The sequence below is a fragment of the Hetaerina americana genome, unplaced genomic scaffold (genome assembly GCF_022747635.1).
Source record: "Hetaerina americana unplaced genomic scaffold, ioHetAmer1.1.p SCAF_8, whole genome shotgun sequence".
NCBI lineage: Eukaryota > Metazoa > Arthropoda > Insecta > Odonata > Calopterygidae > Hetaerina > Hetaerina americana.
The window spans coordinates 62,457,109-62,481,698 of NW_027287427.1; the positions used below are offsets into that span (position 1 = coordinate 62,457,109).

Sequence of the window (24,590 nt, forward strand, 5' to 3'; positions counted from 1 at the left end):
GAGAAATCCTAGGACAACTTGTTTATTAGAACAGATATGTGATAACTGAGTTTCCTAATTCAGTGAATACAATAAAAATGATGTCTAGAAGATAAATTTTGACTGACTTTGAAACATGGGTACTACTGGATGCAGACAAATAATGTTCACAGCACAGGACAATATGGACCAAACAGAATATGGGACACAAATTAGCTTAACGTACTCACCAAAACAAAGCCCTTTCTGTATTAATTCTCCACAAATATACTTCACCACCAAAAACATTAAAATGCTTCAATCAAAAACAGAGCTTTCTGTTTTTCAGCAGTAAACATTAACATCATTAACAGAAACACAATGCCTTAAAGCAAGAATCATCATCAAGACAGAGAATCATAAGAATATTTAACTTTGGAGTGGAATTCATTGCTTATGGTAACAAGACCAGTAGAATTACGTATCTGCATCACATCTGTCACTTCAAAATTTCAGCTTCCTAAAATTTTATTCCTCATTAAAGAAGTAACTTATGGCAGGTTCATCTGCTTACATCACGAATAAAAGTGTCGATTAAAAGTTGTTAGTGTATAAACCCAAGTGAAAATTAATATGTGAAATTTGAAAAAAAAATTGAATGAGAAATCTAAATAGAAATATATGATATTTTCTCAAAGAATACCTGCCTTAAGTTTTCCCCTCATACTGCATGAGAGTGATAAGTTCTCCTATTAGGCATGAATATTCTTCCCATAGGTTACTCATTGAATTCACATTAATTTTTTTCACTAGAAGTAGCCATATCCGTGACTAATAACAGCTTGAAAATGAGGTCCAAACCATGGTCAGACAAGAAGATCATCTTCTGAAGACTTCAAGTGTAAGTAACTACATAACTAACCAAAATTTAGGATGCTTTATACCAGCCTTCAGTCTTCAAAAGGGGAAAATACCTACACAAAATAAATTTTTGAAGCTCAAAAACTATTTATGTGTGAAAAAAGTGATCTCAGTAGACTATGTCAAAAGCCAATATCAGAAACAATGATATACTTACTACATTGATTATGAAAAAAATGAGCTACATTCTACTCCAAATAAAACATGGAAATAGAAAAGGTCACGAAATAAATTCCATATTACCACATTACTCCCAAAAAAAAGCCTTTTTGGCCCCGCACTTATCCAGAGATTATACAAACCATCTGAAAATATAACAAACGTGAAAAGGAGTGAGAAAATGGTGTCCCTGAAATAAACACTGATAAGTGGCTATTACGGACCAATTTACCAGCTGTGACTGGATTTAATTTGCATTATAGGCCTTTTTATGCACATGGGCAGTTTCTTCACAATGGTATCACCTGTGGGCATGTAACTATGCAGATGCTTTGGGCAAATACAATTTGATTTTGTCAGGCATAATGAACACTGAATTTCATAGTCTCTGATTATTTCTTTAAAAAGTAACTATTAATGAAACATTTGATGACACTGAGTTACGCAAAAGCAGTTAACAAAAAAATTATGAACTTTTCATGTTAACTAGAAAGAAATAATCCAAGACTATCGAATTTTGCATCAGCTGTTTACAATGTATGAAGTGGCTCTGGTGTCGGCATAAATGATAATATATGAGTCTATCTGATATATTTGCTAAAGAAAGAAAGCAAGCTTAATTGTTGCTTGATTGAATAAAGTGAATGAATATTTTAATTCGGAGTGAAACAATTGCCGCTATTTGTCAGCAAAGAAAATGCTTTTTATTAAAAAAATCCATTTTATATTTAAAATATTCATAGAAAAATGAGTTCACATTGGACCTACCATTGTCACTTCGTGCATTTTTGCCCTATATTACATATGAATAAAATTAAACCCCTTAAGCCATACTGTCTGGGTGTGATGTGCTCCCAAAGAAGCATATAAATTAATTTTCTTATTTATATATTAGTAAGATGTACATAACTTATAAAGGCTGTTCCATTTATGATCCATAATTAATTTGATTATTCTCCAGCCAAACTGGATTACCTCTCAGTTGCCAGTTATAACATATATATGTAAAGAGATCTGGGAGTTAGGCCCTGGTTTACACATAAATGTGAAATGGCAATCACTGGTTAGATTGGCGTACAGGAATCACAGACAAAAGGGCACTGACAATCATTTAAAAAATATGATTTACATAATGGTAAATAGGACCATATCACTAAAATTCAACAAAGATACTCCGTATCCAATTTAAAGTATGTCAACACTCAAATTGCATTTCATATGAGTCATCTTCAGTGACACCTCCATTTCGCTGAACCCTCACTTGGTTTGAGTTGACTTTTGAGACAAGATTTACCTCATTAATTGAATTTGTTTCCATTTTTTAGATAACTAACCGATCTAGTTTTCATTTAAATGAAATAGTTTTTAACCCTATAAAAATGGTGCTAGTTTTATTTCACAATTTCTAGTGGTTATGATGCAACAAATGGTCATCGCTGTTCTCAGTTACACTAAAATTTTCCCATCAATAGTCAAAATATCACTTAGATGACTGGTTGTTGCTGCTAAAATATTTGAGAATAAGAGCTAATGTTGTTTGGTGTCACAATACAATATGGTTAAAGGCACTTGAATTAAATTAGATCTTAATGAATCTTTTATAGATGAATGTTGTTAATAGAGTAAACAGCCATTAACCAATGAATAATGCAATGAGTGTGTTTGAATTTTTTGATATGTATTATTTTAATTGAAATGAATAATTTAAGATATTTAATTGTAAATGGTTCAATGGCATCACTTTAAATAATAGGCTTCATTAATTGCCATTACCAAACACTTCTTAAATTGAATTTCTCCATATGCAAGTATTTGGCAAGTTTTTTTTATACTTAATCTTGCCTGACAGTGCCATGCATTCCTACTTTATGTGATTACTAGTACACATTCCACCTGTAACTGGCCTCTTGCAATCTTTCAACTTCCAGTAATTAAATTTCCTGAACCTGCCTTTCCATTTAGTAGAATTTTAATTCAAACCTAAGAGCTAAAAAATATGTAGGACCTTAAATATTTTTTTTCTTGTTAGAGTGTGTGAAAAGCAACACCAAACTTCCATCAGAAACCTCCGCATTCAATTACACAAGAAACTTAACCTTGTTTAAAAGTCAAAGTTACATATTCATTTACTTCCACTCTCTTAGGTACCATTGTCAAAAGTTACAATAGTTTTTGCACCACAAGATCCCACAATCATTAAATATTTAGGTACACAGAGAGCCACAAAACCATGTGGAAAGAATTAGCCATGTATTTTTTTAAAAATATTGCATCTGCAAAACATGCAGTATTTAGATGAACAAATGAATTATGTTTCAAGTAGCAATAGTTATATTCATATTTTTCAAATGCAAAGCTGGAATATTGATTTAAATATGACAATTTTCAACCATATTCGTAGAAAATTGTAAGCTCTATGTATATTTCAGCCAGAGCATAGCAGTGCAGCTCCTCATTAACCCCTATTAAGCCACCCACAGTGCATAGCCAGGCTCAGTGCACTGCAAACATAAGTACAGATTAGCCAGGGATTGTTTCACTTCAACTGTAATTTCTGAAAAATGGCCATGGTCTTGATATTTACTATCAGGATGAAATTCTCTGATAAATGTGAAGTTAGATGATGAACTTGCCCATTTGAGATTTCATTGTACAAGGGTTTTTCATTAAACCATTATTTGCACAATTTTTTGTGCAAAAATTTAATGTTTCTATACTTTTATACAGATAATTAATGTATCAGTCATACAAGTATCACTGATATGACTCTTAGACTGCATCAGTGCAGCTGTTGTAAGTTGAGGAATGATTGATTTCTCCTAAAGCAACAATGGTAATGACATGCGACACAAAATTGACATTTTGTTTTCGTCTGAACAAATTATCTGCCAAGACTGATGTATATGCTACTAAAAGCTTATGGAGGGTTTGCTCTTCCATAAAGCATAGATTAAAAAAAAGTCTCAAATTTTTAAAAACAATTAATTTTGATGAGTGAACTCAGCACTCCAGTCACTGCTCTTAAAGAAATAACAATTAACATCACCACAGGCATTGTGGGAGAAAATAATCATACAATGATAAGATCACTACTATAAATATAGAAAATTTCATTGGGCATTACCCACAAGTAAATATCATAAAAATTACAAATGATGTTCGTGCATCGCAGGCCCAGCAAAGCCAACTGCAAAATCTGTCATTACCTTGCAAAAATCACTACAAAATGTGCTCCTCATCCTCACTTTAGACCTGATCTCATCATCCAAATCAGGCTTAGGCTAACTGAGCATGTTTCAACTTGCAATACTTGAGTCACATCAATGGAACTTGTGAAACATTTGACTTTGCAAATTAAGCTAACAATATAACATAAAAATTAAACTTTCATGCAATACATTATGAGCATGAAAACTTTATGATCCCTTTTCATGGAACAGCCCTCATAATTCCCTAAAATGTAGTAAACAATTTTATCACTTTTCTCTGCATAAGCGTACATATTTCGTTGAGAGTCAAATATTTTTTTTTCGGAGATTGGATTTGGCTAATTTTGAAATAAAAATCCCTGATTTTTATAGCTCTATGGCATGACGATTTGCTGAGCTAAGTAATGGAATTGTACATAAAAAACTTCATAGATTTCACAAATATAGTTTTCACGTCATACTACATTGAAGTGAAAGGACTGCAATCCACTAAGTTTTTTACTCAACCCCCAACGTACAATTTCATAACGGTGAGTCCGAAAAAAGTTGGGCAAAAGTGCAATTTCACCAAAACTACATGTTGATGGCATTATATTAGCTCTCTTGAAAAACCAATTTAAAACATAAAAAAAATGAAGACACTTCCGAGACTGTAGCCTATGCCTAGAATACCATTAATTCACCATCCACTGAGACAAAATAAATTAATGCAATTGCCTTTCATAGCTTCCATTAAAGCAAAGAACAGAAGAGATTCAATGCTCACGACAAAAGCCTGGTTAAACAATTATTGCAAGCCATTAGTAGTTATTCTTGCTTCTGAGCACACATCTGAAGAATGTCTAAGTATTAAAATGATAGACAAACCTGAATTCGTTTTCCCATGGTCATTTCCAAGTAAAATTCACGATACCACAGCTGTGACAGTTCACAGCACCGCTCAAGATAGTCTAAAATAAAAGAAATCTAGTTATTATTTAAGAATATTAACCTATCACCATGAAATCAAGAGGTGAATGAAAAAATATTGACAAAAGTAATTACAAAAGAAAAAAATTAATCACAAACTTACTACTAAAATCTAGCAAGTATATCCAATTGAAAGATGTCTTATGAAACTGGTCAATTTGCACCAAATATTGTCCATCTATGTCTTTCCTTAACGTTCTTTTCCCACCAGATTTGTCAGCTATTAATGACTCCAGCATTGTTCTAACCATGTAAAGCTGAGTGGACGATGGACCTGCAACATAATTACAATGAAACTTAAGAAAAAAAGAACACCACCTAGTATACTGTAATAGTAAATGCTGTAACATATATTATCTAGCTTTCATTGCAAACTGTCTTGATTTATTCTTATTATCCTATTTTTTTTAAACAAAAGCTATGCAAGTAAGGGCGATGAGTCTCCAGACTTGCATTGCTTATATTTTCAAAAATCCTCTTAATGATATCACATTAATACGACATCATTCCACAAATGAACAAAATGCAGCATAGCAATATCTAAATAAAACTGAATAATTCCACATTCAATATCAAGACTACAAATGCACTTGGACACCAGTAAAACATTTCAATCTACAATTATCCAAAGCTCAAACAATGAAAGCAGGCAGCAAGAGCAGTTTCCCAGGCAATTTCAGCTGTGAGCTGGCTTCAAAGCTTCTTATTAAAGACAACATTGACGCAAAATCAAGCAGTAAACATGAACTGAAATAAAAATGAAACTTTATTCATAAATTTATGTATTAAGAAATATACACAAGTAATGAAAAACATTATACATTTTATTTATCCAAAACACCATATTTGATTTACCTCTAAAATTTTTACATAAAAAAAACCTAGGTGCAGAAATATTTTTTTTTTTAATGGGGAACTGTGGATCAGAACATAAAAAAAAATTAAAAAAAAAGGTGTCAATGACGTGTAAGTTTGGCATGGTCTACTACCTTACCAAGAGACATATTTCAATGATTATAAACTCAGCATTCGAAATACACAACATATGAATGTGCATGCTTAAAACAGATAAGTAAGTTAACAATATTTTGTTCTCCTTTCAATTACTTGGATGCATGTCTCATAGTGAGGATGTGCAGCATTTGGATAAATATGACAATTTATGTCCAATTAAATGGCATTTCCAAAGGCATGGGAGTACACTGCCTTACCAACAAATCAATGTAACTGTACAAGTATATGCATATGCATTAATTGTTAATGGTTCACTACTGACGTAAACACAAGTTTCAAGTAAAACTTCAATTGATAAATGTACTACGTAATCGAAAAACAGTCAGCGGTATACAACTTTTATTGACAAAGCAAAGAACCACTGCACAGCTTTGACACAGGCACAGGACAGGTTTTCATTGCCTTCTGGTAGAAGTGAAAAATGAGTGCAAGACATGGGGGAAGAACATTCAAGCATAGAAATTAGAGCAAAGATGATAGATAACAGCAAATTACTTTGATCATTCCCTTTGTTAACTTTAAACAAACCTGCATTTCTACGGTTTCCCGTGGTACTCTCCTGTTTTCCTTTGGGATGAAATAAGAAAAAAAAATGGGTGTTGTATACAGCACTTTACAACTATGGCATTATATAAGATTCACACCGAATTTATTGACTCAACAGTTGACAGAATGATTACCTGATGTGCTATGTGCCTGGCCTACATCTGCTAAAAAGATCATATGAAAGATGTAGATTAAAATACAATGATGAGGTGAAACAGTCAGAAACAGCACTGAGAAACTGTGGACATAAGCACGACAACTAGGTGACTGGAAATAGATGTCAATGAATAACAACAGAGAACTACAAATTAAAACACGAAACTATTTGTTGAAAAATGTTCATAAATATTGCATGATTATATTTAAATGCACAAAACAAAAACAAACCAAAATGCAATGAATGCACATTACTTAATAAAAAGTAAAAGCTATTAGATTTCTAATGTGTTCAGTGAAATGAGTAGCTGGCAATGAGCTAGAAAATATGCCCTGTGCCTAAAGATCAAATGCCATCAACTAGAAAACATGTTTTTACAAGCCAAAAGAGTTTTTAAGAATGGCCAATAGAGTGACATATCACCAACATCAATTTAACTGATGGCAACATGGATAGGGTTATGCTTTAAGGAAATAACTCACTTAGTATCTGAAAAAGCTAATTATTTGATGGCCTCCAGCAGAAGAGAAAAAAATAAATCACCCTAAAAACTTATCTTCAGTTAAAATTCCAAATCAATGATATTCAGTACCCATACTTACAATGCAATCACCAGAACTATCATGCAAGGAAAATATTGTTAAAAAAATCTTTTGATAGAATTCATGATTTTTAGCAATATGAAATCAGCCAAGTTGAGGCTTAAATTTGCTGCAATATGGGCAGAAGAGAATTTGCATCATTATATTATTAGGATTTATTTCCTTTCAAAAAACTGATCACAAAATTTAGTGCAATGAAAACCATTTACAGTGAAACTCCCTCATAGAGTTTCTAATTAAATATATGTCTTATATATCCCCATTGTGGACTTAAAACTCCACATACACTCAAAACTCCAAAAGCTTGGGGAAACTATATGAAGAGGTTTCACCACAATATGAGAATAGATAATTAAGAACATGTTTACCTCAGACTCCAACAGTTCAATTCACCATGGTCCTCCATAGTTGAAACTAACAGGTATGTGCAAATGCATAATAAATTGAAGTAAATTCATTTCAAATGCAAATAAAAACAACATATTTCAAAGCTAATGTAACTGCAGAAGCAGCAAATTTACAAGGTTTAGTAAAATTAAATTGCTCTTCCAAAAGAAACTAAAGTATAGGCTGTGGTAATCATGATAAATTACTAGTAATGAGAAATTTATTCAGAATCACTGCAAATCAAATATGTAAATTGAAAGCTGCTAAATTCAATTACTGCAAAGGTAGGTATTCTAAACAAATTGTAGAATGAGTTCCAGGTAAGTTGGATGACATATTTATAACTGCTTCATTAGTGATGGTACAATGCTTACAGCATAAACTCAATAGAATTCCACCACCCACCATTTCAATTACTGTTTAAGGTCAACAAACTGGCAGATGCTGGTCCTAGAGTACTAGATATTCTAACCACTTTCAATATTAAGACATTTTAGCATGTTTTCAGCATTAGACACATAAAGCTGTGATTAAACCTTTTCCTACCGCTATTCTCAGTTCATTAGTTTTAATGCTACATAAACTAGGACAGACATTTGTGCTTTGGAAATGAGGACCATAACATTGCCAACAACCTGGGAGCAGAGGTGGATTTGAATTATTTTATTAAATGTCACTGTAGAAGCGATAAGCATTTTAACATCGACAGAAGTAAGTTTGACAGCGCAATTTAGGAATCACCAAATTGATTATACGACGACTATTCAACACAAGAGTGATCATCATTTTTTATTTCCATAATTTAATGCATATTTAATTTTATATTATATTATTAGCTTAATATAAAATGTATATGTGGTACAAGTTTTAATGATCTGAATTCAGTATCGCAGGTACAGCAGCAGCCATTGCAAGATAAAGCATGTTTAGTTCACTAACAGCAACAATGAAGGTAACAGATGGTGTTGCCTTGAAATTTTACTTTTCATCCTCAGAATTCATCAGCAGAGACCCTTATTATTTCACAGGGTTTTCATCCCTCCCTTCCTGTGAGGGTAGTTTCCAGCAGTGAGTTTTTTCGTTAATGATTTCAGTCCTCAAATCTTACGCTTTCCCCAAATATGTTCATAATTTTTCACTCTACCTATTTATTTTGTATAAGATATTGTTTCTTTATTTTATGTCATATTTTCCATACGATCACAATCAAAATTTCTACAAACTTCGTTGTAAAGGTTGCTCACACAAAAGCACGTAAATGATAATGGGATTACGTGGAAGAAGGGACTATCACTCATTCAAGCTCACGCCAATGAAGACATTTCATTGTTATTATATTACTTTGTACAGGAGATTTATGGAGTCTGTTTTTCCCCACAACAGAGCTAGAAGATGGTTTAAAATGCACAAGTGAGGAGACAACCAATTTCAATGGAGAGTAGGCCCAGAGCTCAAGTTACTGCTCTCATGAAACATTAACTATACTGCTGCCACTGGGGAAAAAGATTGTTAAATAACATTAAGAGCACAATTAAAAACACTGAAAGTTTAATTGGGTTCAACCCAGAGTAAATGTAAATCTGCATATGAGATGTGTTTGTGTGCGGTAGGTTCAGAGACTGCTTATACCTGAACAACAGCTCATTTGCATTTAGTTCAGTTTGGTGTTAAAGGAAGATGAGGAGTTTCTTCCAAAGGTTATCATAGCAGATGAAACATGGCTACACGATTTTGATCCAGAGAGCAAACAGCTAAGCTCTGTGTGGAACTCTCTGGCTTCACAACATGACATAAAAGTTGAAGTGGTGGCTTCTACAGAGTGTTATGGTCGTATCATTTTTCGATACTCAGGGAATTGAATAGTACACCAGCATACACATTTGTAAATATAGCATACTACATACTCCTTGTATAAGAATGTACAGAAAATTCGACAAGGTCATACTTCAAAGCAACTGGCTGGATGCTGCAATATGATAATGCACAACTGCATATAGCTGAATTGCTTGTGGCTGAATATCTTGTGAAATTCAATGTGGAAATCAATACGAAGGATGTTCCTCAATCTCTTCATAGTCCAAGCCCCATGTCACTTTTTTTTCTCTCCCCTAACATGAAGAAACACCTTAACAGAAAGCATATTTCACCAGTACGAGCCAGTTTAGGAAAACTGAACATGTTTCAATTTGTAATGGCTAATGCTGGCATAATACCAAAGTCAAATCAATGCAACCTCTGCCACCTATGCATTAAATGTTACACCAACAATCTAATATAAAAATTAAATTTTTGTAAAATAAATTTATGATCACCCTTAACTGAATAATCCTCACACTTAGAAAACAGGAGTGTGCAAAGCAGGTTTTTTTCTTTCAAATTAATCAAATCAGCCAATTTTTTTCCATCATAGCACATCTTGACTTGGCTAATAATTGACCAAGTGTATTTACAATAATAAAAAATACTAAACTTAATCCAATTTTTTCCAAAACTAAAATTGGATGTTTTATGAAATGTATTTTTCCAGCAATGGAATTCACAAATTTATCATCTTAGTTGCACAATTTGAAGTAAGGCATCATTTGCTAAAATATGATACAACACAATTTTCCAGTGAACCATGTTATACATAAGTGTCGGTGCTAGTCTGATTTTCTTGGGCTCTTATAAATGAAAAACCTATTCTAGCACTGGGGAATGTAGCTGTATTTCCAAGGGCACACAAATATGAGTCATCATTATTCAATTGGTTAAGCAGGGGAATTTATTTTTACTGGTTTGAGATTGGTAGCGCAATAGTGAAGTGGAACTATGATGTTAAAAAAACGTGCTTTCAGATTGTGCAAATGTGACGCAAGATATAGGCTTAAGCTAGACATGGAAATTATGGAATTAGTGCTATTTTCAAAGCCCTCACAGAATTGAATCAAGTGCTGAGGGGCAAAAAGTTGATAAACAATGCAATCAGAACTTTGTGTGCAAAACCATGAAATGTTGATACAATTTTATTATTCGCATTTTTAAAGAGATTCTCAGTAACTCATTTAACCGAATGGCCACTGTGGGAGCAATAAGTAAGCTTAGCTATAAACAATTCACCATTCAAGCAAATCATAATGCAATAAACTGCTCCTCATTATACTGAGGTTCTTGTTTTACCAGGATTCTACTGGAGTAAAACATTACATTTGAGTTGAAAGTGACTACATTTTTGAAACATATTTCTGAACAACTACTGGTAGAAGAGGGAAATGAACTGGCCCCTTTACCCTCGTGCATAAATTTCACACAAGTAGGCCTTAGTTTGAGATGAACTCTACCCTTACCTATTCAATCAACCTACAGGTTGATGATTGTGATGGTCACTGAAATAATAAGGTTTTACTATAATTTATTATGATAGTCAATAAATAGGTTAATTGAATGTTGAATGAAGCATTTGTTTCTCAAAGCCAATGTTGTGCCTCTGTGAGCAGTCAAAGATGGTGTGCCTTGGAAAAACCATGAAATGTGAGAAGAAAGAATAATTTAAGTTTTATGAAATGAATTTTCATCACTTGAGATGATACACCATTAAATTCTTCTCTCCTGGAAGTCATCATCGTAGGCTAGACAAAAAGGCTATAGAGTTGATTTGCTCAATATTTCCTTCCCAAATGTGATGTCATTTTTCATGCACTCACCAACATTTCTGCGGGGCACTTTAATTCCAAAACCATTATCAGGGTCTTTCTTTCCCTTGAGTGCAGGATCTCCTTGAGGCTCCACCCCTAGCTGCCAATCTGCACAGGTCTCACGCACAGACACTATAATACTGCAATGAGACAGGATTCAGGGTCAATGAGAACATCAATTGTCAATTCATAAGAATAAAAACTCAAGGGAAATCACACCATAAGGTGAATTCTGACGTGGAGTATACATGGTTTTAAAAAAAAGTTAACATTTTTTTTATAAAATCACATATTTGTTTGTGAGAATGACATTTAAATCATTTTAAGTCCTCAACAAATTATGAGTGATCAAGGACATTCAAAAAGGGAGGGGGGAATAGGAATTTATGGGGGTGGAGGTGGTCCAGAGTGGAGTTAAATGTTTCCACTTTAATTCTCAGAGCTGCCAAATTTATTCAGCTTTTGGAAAAATTGTAACATCTAATTTTTCAGGAATTTTATTTTTTGTGCACTGTATTTTTTCATTTACTTTCCTGTGTAATGCACTTAATGACACATTCTTGCACAATGCACACAATGCAATGCAATGCACACAAGTGAATAAAAAACATAGATCATGCAGTGAGCTGTGTGTGTGTAAAAATATTTCTCTTGTTATCATAAATTAATTGAGGAATCAGCAAGTATATTGAAGAGCAGAAGAGAAAAGGACAATATGGCAAAGAAGAACTAGTTGAATTGGAAGCACCTTGAGGCACTATTGATTAGTTAGTAGCATAATAGAGGGGGAAATTGAAGGAAGATTTTGCAAGGAAGACCAAGAGATAAGTACATAGGATAAATTAAGAAGAACATAAAACAGAGAAGCTATCAGAAGGTGAGGGAATTAACACTAAATAGAGAAGAATTGAGGTTTGCAGTAAACCAATCATAGGATTGAATTACTGATGATGTTTGAACTCGACTGTATCCTTAATATTTATTCGCCACCAAGAATTATAACAATACATTAAGATAAGCTCATCATTGGTATAATTTGCGACAAAAACACTATGTCCAAAAGAGACTGTTTACAATTTATGTTTCAACACCAATAATTCTTCAATACAGAGGTATAAGATAACAATAAATTGCATGAAGTAACTAATAAATAATTCTAAATGCTACATTTAGTATCAATACTGGAAAGAGAATGATACCGATGATGATGATGCGAGCCAAATTCCTATTTCCCCATGGTTTTGATTTCATACATTCAGAAATACCCCTTGATCCAAGTGGTCCACTTTCGTTACAGGTTTGCTAAATGCATTCAGAACTGACTTTATAACCTTCTAAATCACAAACCTATTGAACAGTAGATGGAGTCTGAGCGTGAAGAAATGCCTCCACTCAAAATCTGTTTGCCCACTAATCGGGTCACTAACAGTATTTTACTGGAAAAATACAATAAATTAATAAATTACCTTCGAATTAAATCCTTTTTGTTCTTGATGGCCTTCCTTAGAGGTTCCCTGAGGCACAATTGAACGAAGTCTTGCAGCTCAGCATAAATGTTACGACGGATTGCATCAGTGAAGACAGTCTCCATTCTAGCCATTAATACTTGCAATCCTTTAATCATTGCAATAACTTCAATGAGGGCAAACTTCTCTTCAGATGTGTAGTTGTATCTGGTAGCCTAAGGAAAAAAGGAGGGTTAAAAACATTATTCATGAAACTTTTCAATGCAGCTGATATTAATCAAATTGTGATGTTGATTTCAATTAAAAAATCGCCGTATAAAAACGAGAGAAGAATTTGGATTTAATGTAATCTGATTTTAGATGTGTACTGACTGACATTCTCTCAGTTCTTATGGACTTCTTATTTGGAATTTAGGTAAATTTGATGCGATAACTTACTGCAATTAAGTTTTGGTCCCAGAGAGAAGCATCAAATTATTTCTAAAGCAAAGACAAAAGGATTTCGATGCCAATAGATAAAAGTATGATTTGTGGGTATGTAAATCTGCTTCCTATTTTGTTACCAATATAAATACATTCATATTTTTTGCCAAATTGCACAAAGTATTTCTCCATCCTCCTCAAGACCACTTTTCAATGTATCCAAGTCCCTAATGGAAATTTGATCTAATTTTTTACAATTGAAATAAGTGATCATGAGACATTGTGATAGGAAGTGATCATCATAGTAGCATGTGGTTATGCTGTGTGATGCAGTGAAAACTCAGTTTCATTAGATACATCGCAGTCTATGATAAATCAAGTTATTTACCATTGCTAGTTAAAAATAAAACAATTCCAATAGGTAATGTCCTTTACGATACACCCAACGGACATGATATTATCTGGTTAAAAATAAGTAAGGGGCATTTGTAGCCAGCATTAAAGAGTATGAAATAGTCCCGTTAAACATGGTTGGAAAGGTCAAACTAAGGTTTCAAAAAATCCACAGCTTCCACACCTGGGTTACAACCCGCTTATGCGCCCAGGTTTAAACCTTCATTTTCACTGGGATTTCTAGCTACCTTTTGCATGCTTGTGTGTCCACATGAGACACAAAAAATGTTACACAAAAGGTGCAAAGGGTAATCCTGATGGGGTAGAGGGGCATGTGACAGGAAAGGTTGATCTAAAAGAAAAGAAGAGACTGGACCACCTGAGATGATAGCACTAGTGGACTGAGAAGAATGACGTGCTTGAAGTACTATTATAATAGTAGTAGGTCTAATAGAGAGGAGAAGAAAAGTCAATGGAGAATATTTTGATTTAAGAAGTGGACTTCTTCAGGGGTAAGTCACTCTATTTTTACCCATGCCACTTTTTCTACATCACATGCCAAAAATCTCTGAATGTATTTTAATTCTTGATCACTTAATGGCTTTTCACTTGATCATAGAGTAGCGAACATGTAAAATTGATGACATCATATCAGCAGTGACTAAATAAATATTAATGGATGATGAAAGGGAAAAAGTGTAGCGGAAATTTTGCCATAAACTCCTGAATGACTCACATCATTTCAGAACTATTATGTTTTGTTTTTTTGATTGCATATTTATGAAAAATATTTTGTACAGTTTCAGGCATGATATGGTGATATTGGAACATATTATTGATTAGAGAGTAGTACTTTTCCACCATTTTAAAATCAACTTTTATCACCGATGAGGATTTGATGAATTATAACACCTTCAGAATGGTACCTGAAGGTGATGAAGTATATTGAAAAAAAAGTTAACCAGTCAAGGAGTGCTACTATTTGGTAATTAATTAAGGCACATGAGCTAGAAAATGCTAAAATTAAAAGACTATTCTCTTTGATTTATACTTTTTTCTGCTGTGCATTGGGTATATTAAAAGTAGCCATTTATTGAGTATATTGAGACTAAAATTATGACAAATATGTATACTCTTGTTTAGGTTGACCTTTAAATACAAAATTTCAATTTAAAAAATCATGCTCAACCCATACATGAGATAAACATTAAGAACGTTAATAAAGGCGTTAAACTTCTAAAAAGGTCATATTCTGAAATTCACAGCCATTACTGCTGTGCAATAATAATGTCCCAGTTATAACTTTTCTTACTGCAAAACTACTGCCACAGCTGCTGCCTGCTTGTTGCAGTACAGTGGTAAAAGCAAACAATTGTAGTAGTACTCTCAGGGCTGGTGGTGAATTTCATAGCACACTCAAACTCTCACTATCAATGATAATGGTTTATACATTTAAATAACCAATATAATTAATAATTATTTACAAATTAATTACTACCATTGGAAATGATAAATTATTGGTGTTTATACTCCATAAACTCAATGAACAGAGAAAAACATTTAACTAGAGTACAGCAGTTATAATTTACTGGAATTAACTTAGCAGCATTTAATTATCATTAATATGCAGTCATAATACTAAGAAATGACATTTCATTAATCTCCTTCACCTGAAGGGCTTTCCTGGAGTGCTCCTCACCAAATATTTTCAGACAGCCTAGTCAGCTGCTTACAAGGAAGTGGCATCAGAAATAGCAATATATCTCGAGATCACATTTGAGAATAACTAAATAGATCACATAGAGCCAAATAACTAGAAAATAGCCAATATAACATCCATATAAATATTTTTATTAGTGGATGTAGGGAGGAATTTCGATTGCAGACATCTTTTTTCACACATTTCATGCAATGACATTGAACAAATAACTCTTAGTGTGATAATGGAGCACCTCAACAGCCACAATTCATGATTAAAAAATCATGCATGCTTTCCACAAGGAGGGTAGATCCTGAAAGACCCAACTTTCACTGTTCATTCATGATGCTGTGGATTTATTCAGCACCACCATTAGGCATTACTTTTCATATTTTTCTACTCTACACTCACCCTTTCATACTCCTCAGCCTCAGGTGGACATTCCTTGTTCTGATGGTGATCAGTTGGATGCAGCAGTTTCCAAGAATTCAGCTCAGTTACAATTGAAGTCCATTGAGACAGGAGCTGTAGACCCCGCAAGGCTAGTTCTGCTGTTTCACGATTTTCTGCATCTGTCCTGCTCTCTTTGTATGTTGTGGTCACTTCATTGCTGTATCGTGCAAGCTCACTGATGTATTTTACATGGTCCTCACGAACCTACATATTCAACCAAAAATATCACTCCTCCTTTTCTTTCACTATCCAAAGATCTTAGTGATGACACTTAAGTGATAAATTGAATTGATCCATTTGACAACAATGTCAAATTACTGCCAAATCTAATTTTTGCAATTTTATAGCATGTCCCCCTCTCTCATGCTTACAACAAATACCTATGCCAGAGGATAACATAGGTATTTGTTCTTTTCAACCCCCAGGAAGAGGTCCAGTAAATAAATATAAATTTAAATGCTTGCCCGGGGTCCTTTTGAAATATTAAGCACATATTTAATTAGGTATCTATCGCAAACAAATAATTTCTTCTGGAATTAGCCACAAACAAAAAAAACACAGAAATCACGAGGTTGGTTTGGTAGAGATCGGTAGAGTTCAACAAGTCATCAGCCGTATATGGCGTGTGAAATTCACATATTAGGGTAAGAGGGGCCAGTGCCTTTCCCTGTGCCTTACCACACATACTTCAAATAAAATCTAGAGGGTGCACATGAGTTTGTGGTTTCTCAAAAGCAATAGTGCCAGGATAAGATAAGAGCAGCAATTAAAAGACCAATCACTGAGAGTGAGTAACTAGATGACAATATTAAAAAGTGAAGCAATACGCTACTTTCATTATGAGAGTACGAAATTCTCTGGAAGCTCTCATTAATCATAACAATGATTTATGGTAATTGAGATGTCATCAGCATCAAACATAAAAAAAATTAACCATCATGTGGGCTAAAGAGGAGGAACTGAGATGAGGAAAGGTGGAAATCGGAGTCCACAAATGAAATTGAGAATCAAGAATCTGTACCTGCGGAAGATGTACCATCAGATCAGCCTGCGGGCTGATACTGGTGGAGTTTGACAATGGCCACTTCGATGGGTCAAAATGTTTGCTTCGTTTTATGTAGTTGAATGGTGCTATTTGCATATCTCCAAAGAGGGGAACAACTTCCAAATTCTTCAACCATGAAAGACAAATAGCGATTAGAAGTCAGTCTCAAGCCTTCAAAATTGAACGAATACCACCAATATAAAAAAAATCAATGATTGGTATACCAACACTCTTACCTTAAATATCCTATCAATTTTTTCCAGTTTCAGCTTCTTCTTTTGGTCAAGCTTATTTATATTACACACTTCACTATCCATAAGGAAGAGTGAAAATCCCATAACTTTAACAAGCATATGTTTATCATTTGGAGTCAAATACATTTTATTTTCAAACATCTGAACGCAAATGTTGACAACATCTGCTAACAAGTCTTCATAATTGGGAATCTTTTCTAAATTCTCCTTCACTGTATCACGGATTTTATTTTGAGTAGCCAAAAACATAGACAAATTCTGAGATTCTTGAAGTGTTTGAGAATCTGCCATCACTTTGAGAAACTGAGCTGCCCTGTAGACGAAGATTTTATTAATACATTATGAGACAATTTAGACAGATCCAATGTGCTTTCTTAGAAAGATCAATGATCTCACCTTCGGTATGTTGAATAGTCATTTTTAACACTGGACTTCATGTTTTTCAACTCATCTAACACCGCAAACATGTTAATAAGCTTTCCCAGGGTTAATAGGTATGCTTCTGACACAAAGTCTTTCCTCTTTTCTTGATGGCAAAGTCTTTTTACCTCAGCAGCAAACCTCTCAACAGCTTTTCTCTGAAAGAAAATTGTTCACAGTAACTAAATAGTGATTGAAGTAGTTTCTTAATAGGCACACGAAAACCTATGGAGGGTTACTGTGCTATATATGAAATTAACTTGGGGACTCGTTGGTGACAATTAAGCATTTAAAAACCATTGTTTAGACACTGTTCACCTAACATTACTTCGATGGATATAGGTGAGTTTTATTACACCACAAAGTTTAGAGACAGACATAAAATTTTACTCAGCTTATTGACACCGCAGTTCACTTTATAAATATTTACCCTTAAAACTATGAAACACAGAAGCTGTTAATGGCATATTGTTTCCAAATAATCTGATAATATTACTTGACTAGTCAAATACAGTGCTTCAATACGTGGCACTAAGAAATTGAAAGTTTGCATTGAATGATTCCTTTGGTGATGTGGAGCAGTGTTAAGAAAGGATTTCATGAGGTATATTTCTGTAGGGTGTAATCCTCACTTAAAGGGCAAGTGCTAATAGCCCTGTATAATGATATAAAACAAGATGGCGCAATGATCACATTCCTTTTGAATGATTATTAAAATAATTTTTCCCCAATTTTTTCTGAATGAAGTTGCTAAAGCATTATAGAACAATTTTTTGGTACTCAAGCCATTATTTTTATGTTCCATGCATACGAGGTCTGTTCAAATGGTTCCTTAACTTTTTTAGCATACCTCCAGTTGGTTACTTTTTAATCTGCTTTAAGGCATTGTGCCCATGGAAACTTCCCAAATAACCGCATTCAACCACTTAGTTGATAAGTTGCGACTGTTTAGGTGAAGGGTTGTTGGTGGAGTGCAGCGGAAAATTGGGTCCATGGAAATGAGCTGTTCGAGGGAGCAGGATTGTTCTGTGAAATTCTGAGTGAAACTTGGCAAAGCCTTCACAGAAACTTATGAGTTGATCACCAAGGCTTATGGCGAGGATGCTATGAAACGTAGCGGGTTTAAGGGGCTGTAATCAGGGGAAGAAGACAAGCGTTGCAGGCGACCATCAACATTGACTGATGACTACCACATCGATAAAGTGAGCTATCTCATTCGTGCAATTCAACATTTGACTGTCAGGGAGAAGAGTGTGGAATCTTGATTGGTTATCGCTTTGAAATCCTGACTGAAAAAGTGAGTCAAGTGAATCCAGTCACCACCAAATGTGTCGACTAACCTGAGGACAGCGCAGCAGAAACAATATCAAGTTCAAGTCTGTCAGGAACTATTTGATCGAGCTAAAGAAGATGTAGCTTTCTTGTCCAGGATCATAATATGTAATGAGTCATGGGTTTATGGATATGATATCGAAACAAAAGCTCTATCTTCATGATGGATTGGTGAAATATCCCCAGTCCTAAAAAAGCTCGACAAGTTTGCTCAAATATTAAGGTAATTTTGACAGTTTTTTTCAAAGCAAAGGGGGTTTTTCATCACAAATACCTATCTAAAGGCCAGGCAGTCAACACAGGGTAATACCTGGGGTTATGACATACCAAAGAGGGAATATCAGGCGAAAATTGCAGAACTTTGTCAGAGCAGCAAGTGGTTATTTCACCATGACAATTCGCTGGCTCATTTGTCTATCAGGACCATTGTGCTTCCCCTTCCACCTTACTCACCAGACCTGGTCCCAAGTAATTTTTTCCTCTGCCACAAGCCCCGCTAAAAAGGAAAAATATTGGCCACCAATCCAGAGATAGAGAAAAATTCCATGGAGGAGCTCATGGGTATTCCAGAGGAAACATTCCAAGTGGAAACATCATTGGGATAAGTTTTTACGTTCGGTAGGAGACTACTTCGAAGGGAACCCTGATCAATAATTTGTTAGTGAAGTATTTGTTTTGTAATTCATAAAGTTCAGGAAGTTTTTGAACGGGCCTCATATTTTTTCCAGAATTCTCATATCCTGATTTCTCAACCAAAAAAGTTTATTTTTAGATTGATGGTACATACAAATGTGATTAGTGGGGAATTGCATGTTGAGATACAAACCTAGAAAACTTTGAAACTAACAGTCAATCCATGTCATTGCAATCAAGCCATAAAACTACCTAATTGAAATGCCATGAAGTCCACCTTGGACATTCCCCGTATTGAGAGCATAAACCATAAAATATCTGCCTCCTACATGCCCTGATTCCTGAAATACAGATGCTCAAGTCCATCCATACATGTTACATTCTTTACTCAACCATTAATAAATTATACATTCTGAAACTTTTTTCAATTGTAAGGTATTCAGTACAGATTTCAGAACTACCTTTCATTTTTCTCAGGGTTAATTATTACCACTGCAATAATATTAACCCTATTCTCCATAGATGACACAGTTCGAGGCGTAACATGGTGGAAATCCTTCAGGATGAAAGAAGAAACTTTTGCTTTTCCACATAGAATTTTTTTATTACGACCCAGCATAACATCTTCAGGTAAATTGGAAATGTTTGAGCACACATGTGAAAAACATCATCATCATTGAGACAGATTGTCTCAACAAATGAATTCACATGCGTTAAAAAATTTCCAATTCACCTAAAGATGTTACACTGTAATGAAACCTAGGTCGTAATGAAAAAATTCTACCGGGAAAAGCAAAGTGTCTTCTTTAATCCTATTTGACATATTTTTGGTTGAAGACAGATCATGGTATGATATCCGTGACAGGATCATGGTATATGGGATCACCATCACATACTGGTTGTTACCATATTAGTATGTTGTAGTCAGTACATACGGTAAATGTTTCAACTTCGACACTCATTTAATTTCCAAATATCCATCATTGGAAAACCACATAAATCATCTTGTACAGGCCATGCGATCAAACATGAAGGCCCTTGAGGACACAAATGACACAGAACATCATCTTCATTGAGACAGAGTGTCTCAACAAATACAATATACCAATGCATTTCATTTACGCAAGCAATACAGGCATCAATTAAAAAACCATTATGAAATAAACTTGAATCTGCATAAAAAATTCAACATGATTCTATTACTTTGAGTCAAGCCCAGGGCACTTGGCGGAAAATTTCATTGCTGACCAGGATTTATACAATAAAAGTTATGTGTAGATACCTAGAAGAGTTTGCCTAGGAAAATCTACAATAAAGATGAATAGCTTAACCAATTTTTTGGATGAAGTGATGGCTTCCAATTTTATGTTTTCTTTACACAAATCATACACATGTTTATAACTTTTGATCTGATTAGTAAAAGGTCATTGGAGGCTGGTTGTGCAAACAATTTGCTTTATAGTCCCACAGGCCCATTACATTAAGACTTACCACAGGCTATTAGCTAAAATGCCATGCCACATTGACCCAAAAATAATCATAATGAAGACAGGGTTGATAAAGATTTTGAGTTACTATACAGTCCACTACACAAGTTCTATTGTAGGTTGGTAAGATCACACTTATTCACTATATTACATTAACTATCTTTTTATGAACTCAATTAGGAAAGTGGAAGTGTTGAATTTGATAATATTGTCTATTGCAACATTAAAATTATTGTATTTCAAAAACTGATTAGAGATGGCTGCTGGTCCAAGATTGATAAGAATCAAAATAACTTTGAACTAAATTCTCATTGCTTGTGTAATATTTTACTTTCAACTGCATGGCTTAGTAACAATACTTCTCACCTTGATGTTCACTAAAATAGTTCTCCCTCTAAATTTTCCCATTTGTTATTTTGAAATCAACTTCTAATTTGGTTGCTGTCATTTTTCAGGTAAAGCCACTTGTTCCTGCTATTACCTTGATTCATTTTATTTCAACGCTATTATTGGAAATACTCGCATTAAAATATTGCTTTACTAGTAACTAAACAAATAAATATTAAGCACCTACTGCATTTGAGTGATGAAAATTAACTGAAAATAAAAAGTGCTAACTTATTTTTCAATGTCTGTAGAAAATTCTGAAATAATGCCTGCGTTGAGTATATATATAGTAGACGTCTACAAGACATTTAAACTGTAAAAATCACTTCCTAGTGATTCAAAATTATGTGGTCATAAATATATGTTGTGGTCATAAATATATGTCACAATTTGGTAAAAAATGCCTGAGTCAATCGAAAGTAACCATTTTTCTGCTGAAAAAAAATACCCCGAGCAAAGCCAAATAACCAAGGAACTCATTTTTTTAAACTTTGCACAGGTAAGAAATAAAACTTGTGTTAAAAAATAATTACAAATCATTACAAAACATTAGATTCAAAGCTAGCAAAACATCTGGGGTGATGAATCAACCAAAAGCAAATCCGGTGAATATCTAAGAAAAATATGCATCTCCTACAAAATTTATTTTCTAGACAGCAAAAGAACGGCAAATTTCGTTGAAATGCTACCTGAACCTCACCCTTTTACCAAGAGGTGGCCAAAAGCTCTATAAGAAACACCACACTCCGCCACCGTGATTAATGGTTACACACACTCATGAATGCACATTTTAAAGAGTATTCCATGGTAAATCCCCATAAATTAAATTCCACAGAAGAATAAACTTCTCTTAATTAGCTTGGGCCCATGCACTGGAATGCGTAATATGTAGTTGTATACACACCTGAAAATACATTAAATTAAGAAGTTTATTCACTTCTGGAGCTAAAACCTCAACAGTCTTTTCGTATATCTCCACTCTATTTGGTTGCTCATTTGATTTTGGTTGAGGTATGGCTCTGGAGCAGCACCGCCAGGTGTACAGCATAACAGCATGTTCTAAACCTTCGTCGAGAAGTTCATTCTAAAATCCAAATGACAAAAATATTGCATTAACTATAATACTAAAGCGTATCTATTGTTACCATCAAAATTTACTGTTCTCACCAAACTTGAATGCACAGTAGCTTCTTCAATATACTTCGCTATCCCTGTGACAAAGCCATTCCTATCTTCAAAATTTGTGTCGAAAGACGCTTGGTAAACGATAGTGCAAGGTTGTGCCTCAATACAAGGCTGCTCATCTGGCAGCGTCAATTCGTCAAGTATATCAACATTTGACAAGGCATCGGTCAATGTCACCTTGTCAGTCGCCATCGTATTGTACTATTCAAAATAATAATAAAATTTCATCAAAACTAAATAACACAAATATAGGTGTTTTCATTGAGAATGCTTCATGATCGACATTTCATTCGATCAATGGAAAGCTTACCTCAGACATGATTCATTAACATCAATATAAAAGTTTTCTAGATATAGCTTAACGGCTTTCTTCGGCGGTAAACATCCATCGCTTACGGCTTCACATACTTTCAATGGGTTTTCGAGCAGTAAACAGTTTCCGGTAATGGCTCTTTCCTGAGTAGTAATACCAAGTAGAGGTTAACAAGTAAACAACAATGGTAGGCTAAATCCACCAGAATAAGAATTTAAGCTGTTTATAGATTCTTTACTTACATTTATTCACACCTGTGGAGTTGATTACACTCGATTTGACGTAACTTTTATTCAAAATACACAATCACTAGCCCAGTTGACGAAAACATCAGACGGCCGCTGTTAGACAACACCCCTGCCGAAATCCTTCATCTTACATGGTTGTCAAACTGCGAAATAATTTCATGCTATATGATTTGAAAAAGTTATTTGCAGGCATAGAAATACAATTTTTAGTGGTTTAAGGTATTTATGAATAAAAATAGACTGATAAACACCGAAAAATATCTATCGGTATAAGGTATCAGTAATATTTCATATCTTCCCATAGTTCCCAAAAGGAACGCATGCAGCGGGAATACAAAAGTTTCCACGTAAAAATTATTTCATGCCTGAGTACAGACGCGTTACCGACAAAATGAGAATCAACTCAATTCTTTGGCATAATCATTAATCTCTAATTGTCTTACTTCTTATATTTACATTAAAAGTGTCCAGGAAAGCAAAAGTAAAAAATGTTGAATGCTGTAAACGAGAATAGGCTCAGAGTTGAAATATTATTAGAAAGGAAGGATATTGGTGTAATTTAATATTTAGGTCACATGTGTTATTATTTTGTATATTTATGGCAAATATTTGACTGAAATATGATTTCCTAATCATTAAAGATACATTATTTTCAAAATGAAATACCATTCATATTTTTCCGCTACAAGAATGATTGGCTCAGTTAGTGGTGAATCATGGGGAACTCTGGCAACGTTGGTGTGTGTGCCATGTGATTAGGATGCGGCTGTCAGGCGAGCAGATCGTTGTTCGTTTACAGCTGAGTTGGACAGACGGTGTACTTGAAATATTTCTGGTACAGTTTACTTGGCAATTGATGCGTGTGTAGTAAAACCAGGGTAAAATAAGGAAATGGAGATGTTAATGTGCGGTTTGTACAGAAAAAAGGTTATTATCCAAATGGGGTTATATTTTAAGTGTGGGATTGGATGAAGCACCTTGGCTAGTATGAAGGACCGTGGAAGAATGGTAGGGCAAAGGATTTATTACCTATTTTTCGTCTTGGTCCGCTATTTGCAGTATCGGCCCAATGTAATTGTGCGGGGGCTGGTAAGTAACAGCGTATCTGTAGACGGCAGTACTATTGCGTCGAGTGTCCAAGCTCAGGCTGCTTTTTCATGAGGCGCCTAAAAGTTAGGTTTAAGTATGCTTTCTAATGGGTAACCAGTTAGGACGCAGATCTTGACTCATTAAAATGTGAGCATCCCGTTGAATGA

At 34.3% G+C, this 24,590-nt stretch overlaps 1 protein-coding gene across 4 annotated transcripts in view; it reads right to left on the minus strand.

Moving 5' to 3' along the window:
• Cyfip (Cytoplasmic FMR1-interacting protein Sra-1) overlaps positions 1 to 23,473 on the minus strand; it is a 48,232-nt gene extending 24,759 nt beyond the window's left edge. For 2 of the 4 annotated variants that reach the window (XM_071596431.1, XM_071596428.1), the window contains exons 1-14: positions 23,329 to 23,473; positions 23,084 to 23,229; positions 22,756 to 22,974; positions 22,493 to 22,672; positions 17,726 to 17,907; positions 17,312 to 17,642; positions 17,052 to 17,201; positions 15,989 to 16,234; positions 13,063 to 13,277; positions 11,606 to 11,736; positions 6,911 to 6,940; positions 6,759 to 6,797; positions 5,320 to 5,490; positions 5,115 to 5,197 (exon numbers count right to left, since the gene is read on the minus strand). In XM_071596431.1, the coding sequence (XP_071452532.1) occupies positions 5,115 to 5,197; positions 5,320 to 5,490; positions 6,759 to 6,797; positions 6,911 to 6,940; positions 11,606 to 11,736; positions 13,063 to 13,277; positions 15,989 to 16,234; positions 17,052 to 17,201; positions 17,312 to 17,642; positions 17,726 to 17,907; positions 22,493 to 22,672; positions 22,756 to 22,974; positions 23,084 to 23,092 (1,986 nt within the window). In that variant the 5' untranslated portion in view covers positions 23,093 to 23,229; positions 23,329 to 23,473. The remainder of the gene's footprint in view (positions 1 to 5,114; positions 5,198 to 5,319; positions 5,491 to 6,758; positions 6,798 to 6,910; positions 6,941 to 11,605; positions 11,737 to 13,062; positions 13,278 to 15,988; positions 16,235 to 17,051; positions 17,202 to 17,311; positions 17,643 to 17,725; positions 17,908 to 22,492; positions 22,673 to 22,755; positions 22,975 to 23,083; positions 23,230 to 23,328) is intronic. The other 2 variants (XM_071596429.1, XM_071596430.1) reach the window with 2 other exon arrangements.
• Positions 23,474 to 24,590: the final 1,117 nt, after the last annotated feature.